This window comes from Bombina bombina, chromosome 5 (assembly GCF_027579735.1).
Source record: "Bombina bombina isolate aBomBom1 chromosome 5, aBomBom1.pri, whole genome shotgun sequence".
In the NCBI taxonomy this organism is placed as follows: Eukaryota; Metazoa; Chordata; class Amphibia; order Anura; family Bombinatoridae; genus Bombina; species Bombina bombina.
Genome location: NC_069503.1, coordinates 435,397,598 through 435,412,240, shown reverse-complemented (window position 1 = coordinate 435,412,240; position 14,643 = coordinate 435,397,598). Strand labels below are relative to the sequence as shown.

The window sequence follows — 14,643 nt, the reverse complement described above, 5'->3', positions numbered from 1 at the left end:
GAGATAGCAACAGGTAATCTGGTAGTTTGAAGGTTAACACAGATTAATCAGTACTTGTTGAGATTGGCAACAGGATATCAAGCAGTTTGAAGGTTTACACTGAATAATTGTATTTGCAGAGTTTGGAAACAGGTAAACATGCAGATTGAAGGTTTCACAGAAATAACAGTATTTGAATAGTTTGGCAGTACATAGAGTAGTCAGAATTTGCAGCAGGTAAACAGGCAGTTTGAAAGTTTCACAAAACAAACAGTACTTGCATTGTTTGGAGACAGGTAATCAGGAGGTTGAAGGTTAATCCAGCATAGTCAGTCCTTGAAGAGATTGGCAACAGAAAAGCAGCAGTTAGAGAGATTCCACAGCGAATTCCTAACAGAAGCCACAAAGTTAAACAAACGGGCACTGGAGAAACAGGAAGCCCGGAATAAAAAGCCTGGTTGTGACATCATCAGGAAGGGGTGGCTCAGACACCTGTCAATCAAGCACACAGAGAGGACTGCAGAGCTTCCCAGCAGCCGAGCGTGACACTGGTGGCTCCAGCATGGCCACACAGGTTTTGGTATGCGGATCTGGTTCGGATGTCCAGCTGCCCGCCTTGGCCACTTCCGTTAAGGCCGGACCTACTATCTCAAGGTCCGTTTTTCCATCAGGATCTCAAATCATTAAATTTGAAGGTATGGAAATTGAACGCTTAGTTCTAAGTCATAGAGGTTTCTCTGACTCAGTGATTAATACTATGTTACAAGCTCGTAAATCTGTTTTTAGAAAGATTTATTATAGGGTTTGGAAGACTTATATTTCATGGTGTTCTTCTCTTAAATTCTCCTGTCATTCTTTTAGAATTCATAGAATTTTACAGTTCCTTCAGGATGGTTTGGATAAGGGTTTGTCTGCAAGTTCCTTGAAATGTCAAATCTCCACTCTTTCTGTTTTGTTTCACAGAAAGATTGCTATACTTCCTGATATTCACTGTTTTGTACAGGCTTTAGTTCGTATTAAGCCTGTCATTAAATCAATTTCTCCTCCTTGGAGTCTTAATTTGGTTCTGAAGGCTTTACAGGCTCCTCCGTTTGAGCCTATGCATTCTTTGGACATTAAACTACTTTCTTGGAAAGTGTTGTTCCTTTTGGCTAGCTCTTCTGCTAGAATAGTTTCTGAGCTATCTGCTCTGTCTTGTGAGTCTCCTTTTCTGATTTTTCATCAGGATAAGGCAGTTTTGCGGACTTCTTTTCAATTTTTACCTAAGGTTGTGAATTCTAACAACATTAGTAGAGAAATTGTTGTCCCTTCCTTATGTCCTAATCCTAAGAATTCTTTGGAGAGATCCTTACATTCTTTGGATGTGGTAAGAGCTTTGATATATTATGTGGAAGCTACTAAAGATTTCAGGAAGACTTCCAGTCTATTTGTTTTATTTTCTGGTCCTAGGAAAGGTCAGAAGACTTCTGCTATTTCCTTGGCTTCTTGGTTGAAACTTTTGATTCATCAAGCTTATTTGGAGTCGGGTCAGGCCCCGCCTCAGAGAATTACAGCTCATTCTACTAGATCGTGGGCTTTTAAGAATGAAGCTTCAGTTGATCAGATTTGCAAAGCGGCGACTTGTTCCTCTTTGCATACATTTACTAAATTCTACCGTTTTGATGTATTTGCTTCTTCGGAAGCAGTTTTTGTTAGAAAAGTTCTTCAGGCAGCTGTTTCAGTTTTTCTTCTGCTTTTGTTTTAAGTTTTTTTCTTTCAAAAATGAAATAAACTTATTTTTTTGGGTTGTAGATTAATTTTTTCAGCGGAATATGGCTGTTTTTATTTTTATTCCCTCCCTCTCTAGTGACTCTTGAGTGGAAGACTCCACATCTTGGGTATTGATATCCCATATGTCACTAGCTCATGGACTCTTGCCAATTACATGAAAGAAAACATAATTTCCTTTGTTGATGCTTTCTACTCCTTTCTTTATCACCCCACTGCTTGGCTATTCTTTACACTGAATTGTGGGTGTGGTGAGTGGTGTATTTATAGGCATTTTGAGGTTTGGGAAACTTTGCCCCTCCTGGTAGGATTGTATATCCCATATGTCACTAGCTCATGGACTCTTGCCAATATGAAAGAAATGAATTTATCAGGTAAGTTCTTACATAAATTATGTTTTTTTTTCCTCACAAATTGTTCTGAAGGGCAGGTAGGAGCCACAGCAGAACTGTGGCAAAGTGCTGAAAGTCTTTTTTACTGGTTTTGATGTTTTTTCAATCCGGTTTTGCCATTAAGGGGTTAATTTTTTATTTGCATAGCTGTTCAAAGTTAGTAAGGCTATATGATACATATTCATTGTTTGTTGTTTATTCTGGTAAGCGGAGAGGTCAGAAGGCTACGGCTACCTCTTTCCTTTTGGCTTAAAAGCATCATCCGTTTGGCTTATGAGACTGCTGGCTAACAGTCTCCTGAAAGAATTACTGCTCATTCTACTAGAGCTGTGGCTTCCACATGGCTTTTAAAAATGAGGCTTCTGTTAAACAGATTTGTAATGTGGCGACTTGGTCTTTGTTTCATACTTTTTCCAAATTTTAAAAATTTTATACTTTTGCTTCTTCGGAGGCTATTTTTGGGAGAAAGGTTCTACAAGCAGTGGTGCCTTCCGTTTAAGGTCCCTGTCTTGTCCCTCCCTTCATCCGTGTCCTAAAGCTTTGGTATTGGTATCCCACAAGTAAGGATGAATCCGTGGACTCGATACATCTTACAAGAGAAAACATAATTTATGCTTACCTGATAAATTTATTTCTCTTGTGATGTATCGAGTCCACGGCCCACCCTGTTTTTTAAGACAGGCATATATATTTTTATTTTTAAACTTTCAGTCACCACTGCACCGTATGGTTTCTCCTTTTTCTTCCTAGCCTTTCGGTCGAATGACTGGGGGGGGGGGGGGGAGCTAAGGGGGGAGCTATATAGGCAGCTCTGCTGTGGGTGCTCTCTCTGCCACTTCCTGTAGGGGAGGAGAATATCCCACAAGTAAGGATGAATCCGTGGACTCGATACATCACAAGAGAAATAAATTTATCAGGTAAGCATAAATTATGTTTTTTGTTCATCAAGGTTTTCTTCTTCAACCTATAGCATGCATTGTTCCTGTAACCACTGCAGCTGCCTTTTGGTTTGAGGCTCTAGAAGAGGCTCTTCAGATGGAGACCCCACTAGATGATATTTTGGACAGATTTAAGGCTCTTAAGTTGGCTAATTCTTTTATTACAGACGCCGCTTTTCATCTTGCTAAATTAGTGGCTAAGAATTCAGGTTTTGCCATTGTAGCGCGTAGAGCATTATGGTTGAAGTCCTGGTCAGCTGATGTGTCATCTAAATCTAACCTTTTGTCCATACCTTTCAAAGGTAAGACCCTTTTCGGGCCTGCATTGAAAGAGATCATTTCAGACATTACTGGAGGGAAGGGTCATACCCTCCCTCAGGATAAGTCAAATAAGACAAGGACCAAACAAAATAATTTTCGTTCCTTTCGAAACTTCAAGAGTGGTCCCTTTACCTCTTCCCCTGCTGCAAAGCAAGAGGGGAACTTTGCTTAATCCAAGCCAACCTGGAGACCTAATCAGGCTTGGAACAAGGGTAAACAGGCCAAAAAGCCTGCTGCTGCCACTAAGTCAGCATGAAGGGGTAGCCCCCGATCCGGGACCGGTCTAGTAGGGGGCAGACTCTCTCTTTGCTCAGGCCTGGGCAAGAGACGTTCAGGATTCCTGGGCAGTAGAAATTGTAACCCAGGGATACCTTCTAGATTTCAAGGATTCCCCTCCAAGGGGGAGGTTCCATCTTTCTCAATTGTCTGTAAACCCGACAAAAAGAGAGTCGTTCTTACGCTGTGTAGAAGACCTTTTTACCATGGGAGTGATCTGCCCAGTTCCAAAAGCAGAACAAGGGCAGGGGTTCTACTCCAATCTGTTTATAGTTCCCAAAAAGGAGGGAACCTTCAGACCAATTCTGGATCTCAAGATCCTAAACCAATTCCTAAGAGTTCCATCTTTCAAGATGGAGACCATTCGGACTATCTTTCCATTGATCCAGGAGGGTCAATATATGACCACCGTGGACTTAAAGGATGCGTATCTGCACATTCCTATCCACAAAGATCATCACCAGTTCCTCAAGTTCGCCTTTCTGGACAAGCATTATCAGTTTGTGGCTCTTCCTTTCGGGTTGGCCACGGCGCCGCAAATCTTCACGAAGGTGCTAGGGTCCCTTCTGTCAGTTCTAAGGCCACGGGGCATAGCAGTGGCGCCTTATCTGAACGACATTCTAATTCAAGCACCGTCCTTCCAACTAGCCAAGTCTCACACGGACTTAGTGTTGGCCTTTCTAAGGTCTCACGGGTGGAAAGTGAACGTAAAAAAGAGTTCTCTTTCCCCCCTCACAAGACTTTCATTTCTAGGGAGGATCAAGAGACCAGAGACTCTCTTCTTTGGCGGTTGTCACAGGATCATCTGTCCCAGGGAATGTGTTTCCGCAGGCCAGAATGGGTTATAGTGACAACAGACGCCAGTCTTCTGGGCTGGGGTGCAGTCTGGAATTCCCTGAAAGCTCAGGGTTTGTGGACTCTGGAGGAGGCTCTCTTACCGATAAATATTCTGGAATTAAGAGCGATATTCAATGCTCTCCAGGCATGGCCTCAGCTGGCTTCGGCCAGATTCATCAGGTTTCAGTCGGACAACATCACGACTGTGGCTTATATCAATCATCAGGGCGGAACAAAGAGTTCCTTAGCGATGATAGAGGTCTCAAGGATAATCCAATGGGCAGAGGCTCACTCTTGCCATCTGTCAGCGATCTATATCCCAGGTGTAGAGAACTGGGAGGCAGATTTTCTAAGTCGTCAGACTTTTCATCCGGGGGAGTGGGAACTCCATCCGGAGGTGTTTGCTCAGCTGGTTCGGCTATGGGGCACACCAGAGTTGGATCTGATGGCGTCAAGTCAGAACGCCAAACTTCCTTGTTACGGCTCCAGGTCAAGGGATCCTCAGGGTGTACTGATAGATGCTCTAGTAGTACCCTGGTCGTTCAACCTGGCTTATGTGTTTCCACCTTTCCCTTTCCTTCCACGTCTGATTGCCAGAATCAAACAGGAGAGAGCATCAGTGATTTTGATAGCACCTGCGTGGCCACGCAGGACTTGGTATGCAGACCTGGTGGACATATCATCCCTTCCACCATGGTCTCTGCCATTGAGACTGGACCTTCTGATTCAAGGTCCATTCAAGCATCCAAATTATTATTTCTCTGCAACTGACTGCTTGGAGATTGAACGCTTGATTCTGAGTCAGTCATCAATACCTTGATTTAGGCTTGAAAGCCTGTTACCAGGAACATTTATCATAAGATATGGTGTAAATATCTTTTTTGGTGCGAATCCAAAGGCTTCTCCTGGAGTAATATCAGGATTCCTAGGATTTTGTCTTTTCTCCAAGAGGGATTGGAGAAAGGATTATCGGCTAGTTCCCTAAAGGGATAGATATCTGCTCTGTCTATTTTGTTGCACAAGCGTCTGGCAAATGTTCCAGACGTTCTGGCTTTTTGTCAGGCTTTAGTTAGAATTAAGCCTGCGTTTAAACCTATTGCTCAGTCATGGAGTCTAAATTTAGTTCTTAGAGTTCTTCAGGGGGTTCCGTTTGAACCCATGCATTCCATAGATATTAAGCTTTTATCTTGGAAAGTTTTGTTCCTAGTTGCTATCTCTTCAGCTCGAAGAGTTTCTGAACTATCTGCATTACAATGTGACTCTCCTTATCTTGTGTTCCATGCTGATAAGGTGGTTTTGCGTACCAAGCCTGGGTTCCTACCTAAGGTTGTTACTAACAGGAATATCAATCAAGAAATTGTTGTTCCTTCTCTTTGTCCTAATCATTCTTGTAAGAAGGAATATCTGTTGCAGAACTTGGACGTGGTTCGTGCTTTGAAATTTTATTTTCAGGCAACCAAAGATTTTCGTCAAACATCATCTTTATTGTCTATTCTGGAAAGCGTCGGGGTCAAAAGGCTACGACGACTTCTCTTTCCTTTTGGCTGAAAAGCATCATCCGTTTGGCTTATGAGACTGCTGGACAGCAGCCTCCTGAAAGGATTACAGCTCATTCTACTAGAGCGGTAGCTTCCACATGGGCTTTTAAAAATGATGCTTCTGTTGAACAGATTTGTAAGGCTGCGACTTGGTCGTCGCTTCATACCTTTTCAAAATGTTATAAATTTGATACTTTTGCTTCTTCGGAGGCTAATTTTGGGAGAGAGGTTTTGCAAGCAGTAGTGCCTTCCGTTTAAGTTCCTTCATGCGTGTCCGAAATCTTTGGTATTGGTATCCCACAAGTTAGGATGAATCCGTGGACTCGGTACATCATGCAAAAGAAAACAAAATTTATGCTTACCTTATAAATTTCTTTCTTTTGCGATGTACCGAGTTCACGGCCCGCCCTGTCTATTCAAGACAGATAGTATTTTTTTTATGTAAACTTCAGTCACCTCTGCACCTTATAGTTTCTCCTTTTCTTCCTTGGCCTTCGGTCGAATGACTGGGGGGTGGAGTTAAGGGGGGAGCTATATAGACAGCTCTGCTGTGGTGCTCTCTTTACTACTTCCTGTCAGAAAGGACAATATCCCACAAGTTAGGATGAATCCGTGGACTCGGTACATCGCAAAAGAAAGACATTTATCAGGTAAGCATAAATTTTGTTTTTCTGGAATTGAAATTGAAAGTACTTACAACCTATTTGTGATTTCAGACTGAGGACCTCTCTATGGAAGAAGGGCCCAAGAAGGAGCGCCGTTTCCAGTTGTCGTCTTTGAATCCTCAAGAACGAATTGACTACTGTCACCTCATTGAACAGCTAGGTACCCTTATCTCTAAAGAAGTATATAAGTGATGTTGAACATGGATAATTGCACCAGAGTTTTTAATGGTTATTGCTGGTTTTTAAAATGTAGGTCTGGTTTTTATTTCTGCCACATAGTGTATCATTTGTCTTGTCTATTAAGAAAGCCCCAGCCTTTTCCTTTATTGCCTAGGTTTTCAACCAGGGTAGATACCTTTTTAAGATAGTTTACTTGAGACAACTTCCCTTTCTAATGACAACTTTTCACCTGGATGACTTTAGACTGTCACTTTTCTATGTTAATTTTCAAAGTTCCAAGAAACCACAGATGATTATACCTAAGGTAAAAGTGTATGCCTTTAAAGGGAAGGTAAAGCCTGTTACTTTGTAAGCTCATTTAGAACTTTCCCTAACTGGTTTCAGCAGAAGAGATAAAACATGGAGGGCAGGCTTTTAAGCATTGGTATACTCACGTTACAACTTTTATAGATACTAAAAGTTTACACTTATTTATTCAATATTTTAAAAAATAAATATAATTTAAAAAAAATATTTCTGCATATTATTCTTAGGCTAATCCTTGCTTTGAATAAATCATTACATCTAGCTTTTTTTTTTTTCTAGTTTTTTTCTTTTTTCAATATTTGCTATTTATAACATTTTAAAAATGTTTGGCAAAACACGAGCAAATTAATAAAATATAGATACAAAACAAGCATTTATTTAGTTTTTAATGTCCCTTTAAATTCATAGGGAATAAAAAAAAGCACAGATGTTCACTTTTAACTTTTTAATATCTTTGGTAGAACAACATTTAAAAAAGTATTACTGTTCTCTAAAGTGAATAATGCAGTTGTTGTTTCCGCCTACCATGCAAGATAATTCTTTTTTTTCACCTTTAACTGCTTGATTTGCTACGTCACCTCAATTATTGTCAGCCAAATCTGAATTTTTACAGGGGTATCTCAAATTTTGTGTCTTCATATAGGAGCATTACTATACAACTCTTTAATCTTCATGTTAACATGAAATGTGAGCTTGGAAAACAGACCATTTTTTTTTCTATGGTTATCTTTAGTTGTTTAATTTCAGTTTCTGCTCTGGAATCAGACTAATATAACGGAAGCTTGGCACAGAGTGCTTCCAGATTGAGCATTATCGTAAAGCATTACTTGTAGGTTTGGAAGTGGTTTATAAGGTAACACCATATTTTTTACTTTATCAAATCCACTTTTTTGTTTTGTTATATAGTGTATATATTCTTTTAACTGCTATTACAATACATAATAGTAAGCAACAAAATTGTTCTAAATGAACATTCATTGTAGTTAATTTGATTAATTGCTGGTGACAATTTGAGATTATATAATAGTTTTGGCATAAATGAAAACATGAAATGAAAATCAAGACCTTTGTAGGGGTCAAACACATAGTTAACAGTGTTTTACCCAGAAAAGCTTGTCAGCTGGGTGGGATTATGAAGTAGCCGTGTGGGGGCATATAGTGTATAACATATATTGAGCTCACCATAAAAGTCAGCTATATACGTGTGTAGGGTGGTATGTGTATGTATGTATGTATGTATATATATATATATATATATATATATATATATATATATATATATATATATATATATATATATATATATATATATCTCAAAATAAAAAAGAGTATTGCCTTGAGCAATGATACTTTTTTATTGGACTAACTACATTTATAAGATGACAATCTTTCGGAAGAATGTCTTCCTTTTTCAAGTCTGAAGCAATACTTACCAATTTGATGGAATTTAAAAATTATATCTTAAAACATAGGATGGCTAGAAAGATAGAAAGTGTTACAGAGGTCTGAATGCAGGGGGAGGAGGGGGTGTCGTAAAAATCATGATGGGGGTTTAGGAGACAGAGGCAAATAGTGTCAGTAAAGGATAGCAGACGGGAAATAAATGGTTATACACAAAGCATATACTGAGACAGTTATATATCAATATATATATCAATATGGCCTAGTGGAGAATTTTCTTAAGCCCTTAGTTATTAACACCACTAGCTTTATAAAAGACACCACTGATTTTCTTAACAAAATTAGCCAGATAACAGAATTGCCAGAGGATACTATACTTGTGACAATGCATGTGAAATCCCTGTACAGCAATATTCCACATAAATTTGGTATTGATGCCTGCTTAAACTTTCTTTCCTCAGACAGCTCTAACCAGGCATATAGTGCTTCTACAGTCAGTAAACTTACAGAATTTATACTCACGCACAATTAATTTATCTTCAATAACTCCATCTATTTACAAACCATGGGACCAGCCATGGGCACCAAAATGGCACCACAGTATGCAAGCCTCTTCATGGCTGACTTAGAACAGAGATTCCTAGCTACTCACCCTCACAAACCCTTCAAATACTTTCGCTACATAGATGATATTTTTATCATATGGACAGAGGAGAAAAAAACCTAGAACATTTTTATAAATCATTTAATCTATTTCATGCATCAATCAAGTTTAAAATGGACTTTTCTAGAGACTGTGTCAGCTTTCTGGATACAATAATATCTATCACAAATGGCAAATTGCACTCATCTGTATACAGGAAACCAACAAATAGATGCAGCTACCTTCACAGCTCCAGCTCCCACCCAAATCACATTAAAAAATCCATAATCTACAGTCAGGCCACCAGATATCACAGAATTTGCTCAGCCACCAAGTGTGACACCTCATCACACTGTCCCAATCATTCAGAGAAAAAGGTTACAAAACAAGGGTTATAAACAAACAAATTAACTCTGCCTTCAATACCCCGCGTGAACACTTGCTACAATACAGGGAGAAGAAAAACATATCGCCTATCCCACTAGCATTAAATATAACCCTGCTGTAGAAGGAATACGAAAAATCATAAAAGACTTACAGCCACTACTCTTAAAAGGATCCCACACTCAAAAAAATCCTTCCAAAACCCCATATCCTGGCACTCAGACAACCACCTAACCTAAAACAGAAATTGGTCCACAGAAAGCTACCCCTTGATAAAAAGAACACTCAGAATGGAACCAAGCGCTGCAACAAAGTTCTCTGCAAACTATGTCAACACATTTGTGAAAGCAGCAAAGCTAATCACAAGAGTAAATCCTATAACATTAAAGGGGCATATTCATGTATATCTGCAAATTTGGTATACCAGATACATTGCACTGCATGTGAAGTGGGATGTGATATTGGAGAGACAAGCCAAAAACTGCACCTTCGGATGAACTTACACAGACACTCAATTAAAAACCTCTTTGAAACAAAATACTGTGCCCCTGTTGGTCACCATTTCACCCAACCTGACCAGGCCATCCAAAACCTCAAAATCAAGATACTCAGAGGCAACTTCTAAAAAACCATGGAAAGAAAAACCTTTGAAATGAAAAATTATATTGCACTTAAATTTGCTAAATTCTGGACTAAATGTGGACTCTGCTTTCTTAACCCATTATCAAAAAAATGTTGTAATGTACATTCATATATTGTAGTAAATTACATTGTAAATTCCACACTCTCTATGCATAGGTACGCAGGTAAGCCTATGTCCACACTTTTATTATTATTATTATTCCCCCCCTTTTTTTTCTTTCTTTCCTTTCTCCTTTTTTGACTATCCTATATTCCCCTGTATACATCATTTCACATCTTTATATATATTGAAGCTATGTTGATATATAACTTTGTCAGTATATGCTTTGTGTATAACCATATATTTCCCGTCTGTTATTCTTAACTGACACTATCTGTCTCCTAAACCCCCATCATGATTTTTACAACACCCCCTCCTCCCCCTGCATTCAGACCTCTGTAACACTTTGTCTTTCTAGCCATCCTATGTTTTAAGATATAATCTGTAAATTCCATCAAATTGGTCAGTATTGCTTCAGACTTGAAAAAGGAAGACATTCCTTTGTCATCTTATAAATGTATAGTTAGTCCAATAAAAAAGTATCATTGCTTAAGGCAATACTCATATTATTTTGATATCTAAATCTCTGGACTAACATGGCTACTTCAATCAACTATGTGTGTGTGTGTGTATATATATATATATATATATATATATATATATATATATATATATATATATATATATGTGTGTGTGTGTGTGTTCATGAAGTATTTGGGCAATCATACACACAATGCATATGTTTTATAGCAAATATAATGCAATATTTAAATAATTGTGGGGTTCAGGGTTGAAAAATCCAGAAACGGAATGTATACGATTCCCTTAAATAATAATCATTTATCCATTATTATTTTAACCCCTAGCTGGCAGACAGGATTGGAACACATCACTGACTGCAAAATAGCATCACTCTCCTTGTTAACATTTTTTAAAGTGTGAAAAAGATTAGCAATGAAAAGGATTATTTATGTAGGCAGGGTTATCTGCAGATACTAAAGCTCATTGACTCTCACAGTACCTGTTATCACACATCACTAGCAACACATAGCCAGAGAGAGGTTATGCCAGCAGTTAATCTCTGTCTGAATATACAAGGGAAGAACAGGTTGTTGTGCTGTTCCATCACCCGTCCTGTTTTCAGAGCCATTGCTGAGATTAAATGAATGTGCATGCTGCAGGGGAGGTCAGATGGAGGGAATGCTGCTTCCACAGAGCACCGGAGCATTTGTAACCCATTAATAAAACTACAGCTTAGTAACTGAAAATATACCGCCCAATCTGGAACTATAAAAGGGAAAGTGAATCATGTGTAGCTCCAGTCAAATAAAACTGCCAAGCACTAGCTGCCAGGAAAAATAACCTGGCGGTATGCCCAGAGATTTAACCCTGGGGGAGTACATGGAGTTAGAGTATTTTATGATTGCACTGTTGCTTGCATATAGCACATTAGAGCTTTCTTTCCTACAGATGGTGAGAGTTCACAATCCATTACTCATGGAAATTACCCCTCTCTTCCACACATACCTCAGTCTTTAAATTGCCTCCGCTAGAGGAGATTGTTTTTATCATTTGTTTTCAGGGCTGAAGGACATGGTATTGGTTGTACCTGCATTTTACTAAGATCTTTATGCCAAAGATTAAAAGGATTTCCATCTAAAGGAGAGGAGAGTCCACGGCTTCATTACTGTTTGGAATTATTATCCTGGCCACCAGGAGGAGGCAAAGACACCCCAGCCAATGGTTTAAATACCTCCCCCACTCCCCTCATCCCCCAGTCATTCTTTGCCTTTCGTTACAGGAGGACGGCAGAGAAGTGCCGAAGATCGGAGTAGTCTCTTATGGAGGGTAGTACTCTTCGTGAATGGGACTGGAGTTTTAAGTAGTCCTGTCATCCTCTCAGTGAGAGCCTGGGCAAAAGTTAGAGTCCGGAGACACAGGGAGAGTCTTTCTGCGAACCCATCCCAACTCATATTAACAGCTCCACAAGCAATCAGCGTTGACGAGTTTCATTATTGAACAGGGGGGTATACATGATATTGTTCATGTCATTGATGCGTTATGTGCGAGATGAGGCTCTAGCAATGTGTGGAACTTCAGGTGACTTACGGGAGTATTGCACGGCTATTTTTTACCGCATTTTCTCCTTAGGCAGGGCGGTCCTGCCAGGCATTCCATGTGACCGGGTGTGGCTATGAGATTCCTCTGTTGATCTGTGGCGCAGGAGACAAAGCGGTTTCTGTAGCCCGGGTCATAGGAGGTGGTGAGTGCCCCGGCCATTGGAGGTTATAAAGGTGCCTATTTGTTATTTATTCTAGTAAATTATAACAACACAAGCTATGGAGGACTCTGATGCGTTAGAGGGGTCTCCCTCTTTAACAAGGTCTCATCACTGTGTTTATTGTGAGGAGGCTCTGGTAAAACAGCCTGTTCAACTATGTTCCACATGCCTTAATAAAGTTACGACATCTAAAAGTAAACGGATGTCTAGTACTACTGAGCCGTCCACCTCTGAGGGTTCCCCGTCCTGTGAGGTGCGTTCCCTGCATTCATCTGCAATTGCACATGCAATGCCCCAGGGTCCAACTATTACTCCTGCAGGAGAGATTCGCTGGCCGTCAGATTTTGCGGGTCAACTGCAAACGGCGGGGTATCGAAAAAGTGATCCATGCCTTACCACGTTCTGCTAAGCGTAGTGCGTATCATGGTGGCCCGACCCAGGGGTTGTCTGCGCCTATGGAAATATTCAGTGGCATTATACGATGATGAGGCACTCTCCTCGGAGGAGGCCCCTTCTTGGTCGGAGTCCGTGTCATCTCAGGCCACTGCAGAGGGGCCTGACTTTAGGTTTAGGATAGAGAATTTGCGCTTTTTGCTGAAGCAAGTGCTTGCTACTCTGGAGGTTCTGGAACCGAAGCTTCTGGAGGAACCTGCGATTTCTAAGCTTGATAAGGTATATGAGGACAGGGTGGTGCCTCAGGCCTTCCGGTTCCTGTTAAGATGGCTAATATTATTAAGAATGAATGTGAGCGATTAGGTTCTTCCTTTTCCCCATCTTCTTCCTTTTCCCCTTCTTCTTCCTTTAAGAAACTGTTCCCCCTTCTGGACTCTCAGCTTGAGCTGTGGGGTACGGTCCCTAAGGTGGATGGTGCTATCTCCATGCTCGCAAAGCGGACAACTATTCCCCTCAAGGATAGTACGTCGTTTAATGAGCCCATGGATAAAAATTTGGAAAACATGTTAAGGAAGATGTTTCAACACACAGGGTTTGTTTTTCATCCGGCAGTGGCCGTAGCCGCAGTTGCCGGAGCTGCGACATATTGGGTGAATCACTGTGTAAAATGGTCGAGGGGGAGACTTCTGTTGATGAGATACAGGATAAGATTACGGCGCTAAAGATCGGCAATTCTTTCATCTGTGATTAGGCTTGTCATAATATCACATTATTCTACCGGTACACACAGTTGCCCCCTTTTGTTTTGCTTTGCAAATACAGATATTGGGATCCTTGTTTATCAAGATGACCAATGCACAGTGAGCTGGGTTGCTGCAAAATATCCAACCTGCTCCCAATAGCACTGTATAAGTGCTCTCACAAATGTGAGTACCCTGAATAGGACATTTTATTGTTTTTTTTTACCATTCTGTTACTGGTACACACATGCGCCTCTCTTGTTTCTTTATATTCTTCTTTACAATATGCAAAATTATTCGCCTGAACGCTTAAGGCGTCAGGTTTTTTCCGTTTTAGCTCGCAGGGCCCTGTGGCTATAGTCTTGGTCTCTAAGTCGAGGCTGTTGTCCCTGCCTTTTCAAGGAAAGATTCTGCTCGGTCCAGGATTGGATTCGATTATATCCACGGTTACGGGAGGCAAGGAGCTTTCCTACCGCAGGATAAGAAGGCTAAGACTAAAGGATCTACTTTTCGTCCCTTTCGAGTGGACAAGGCCCAGCGCCAGCGGAAAAGGGACAAGTCCAAGGGAACTTTGAAGCCGGCTCATTCTTGGAAGAAGTCTTAGCAAAGCAAGAAGCCCGCCGAGTCAAAATCAGCATGAAGGAGCAGCCCCCGACCGGTCTCCGGGACCAAGTAGTGGGCAGATTATCTTTCCTCTCAGAAGCCTGGTTACAGGACGTTCAGGACCCCTTGGGTTCTGGAGGTTGTCGCCCAGGGTTTACAGGATAGGGTTCAGATTCCATCCGCCCAGGGGCAGATTCCTCCTGTCAAACCTGTCTTCAAGACCAGAAAAAAGAGACCTTTCTAGAGTGTGTGAGGGATCTCTCTCTCTGCGTTATCGTACCAGTACCCCTAGCAGAAAGGGGTCGAGGATACTATTC

At 40.7% G+C, this 14,643-nt stretch overlaps 1 protein-coding gene across 1 annotated transcript in view; it reads left to right on the top strand.

Moving 5' to 3' along the window:
• The window catches only part of TOPBP1 (DNA topoisomerase II binding protein 1), an 872,354-nt gene that overhangs the window by 555,670 nt on the left and 302,041 nt on the right, over positions 1-14,643 (top strand). The window contains exon 23 of the mRNA XM_053715750.1: positions 6,765-6,873. Coding sequence (XP_053571725.1) covers positions 6,765-6,873 — 109 coding nt within the window. The remainder of the gene's footprint in view (positions 1-6,764; positions 6,874-14,643) is intronic.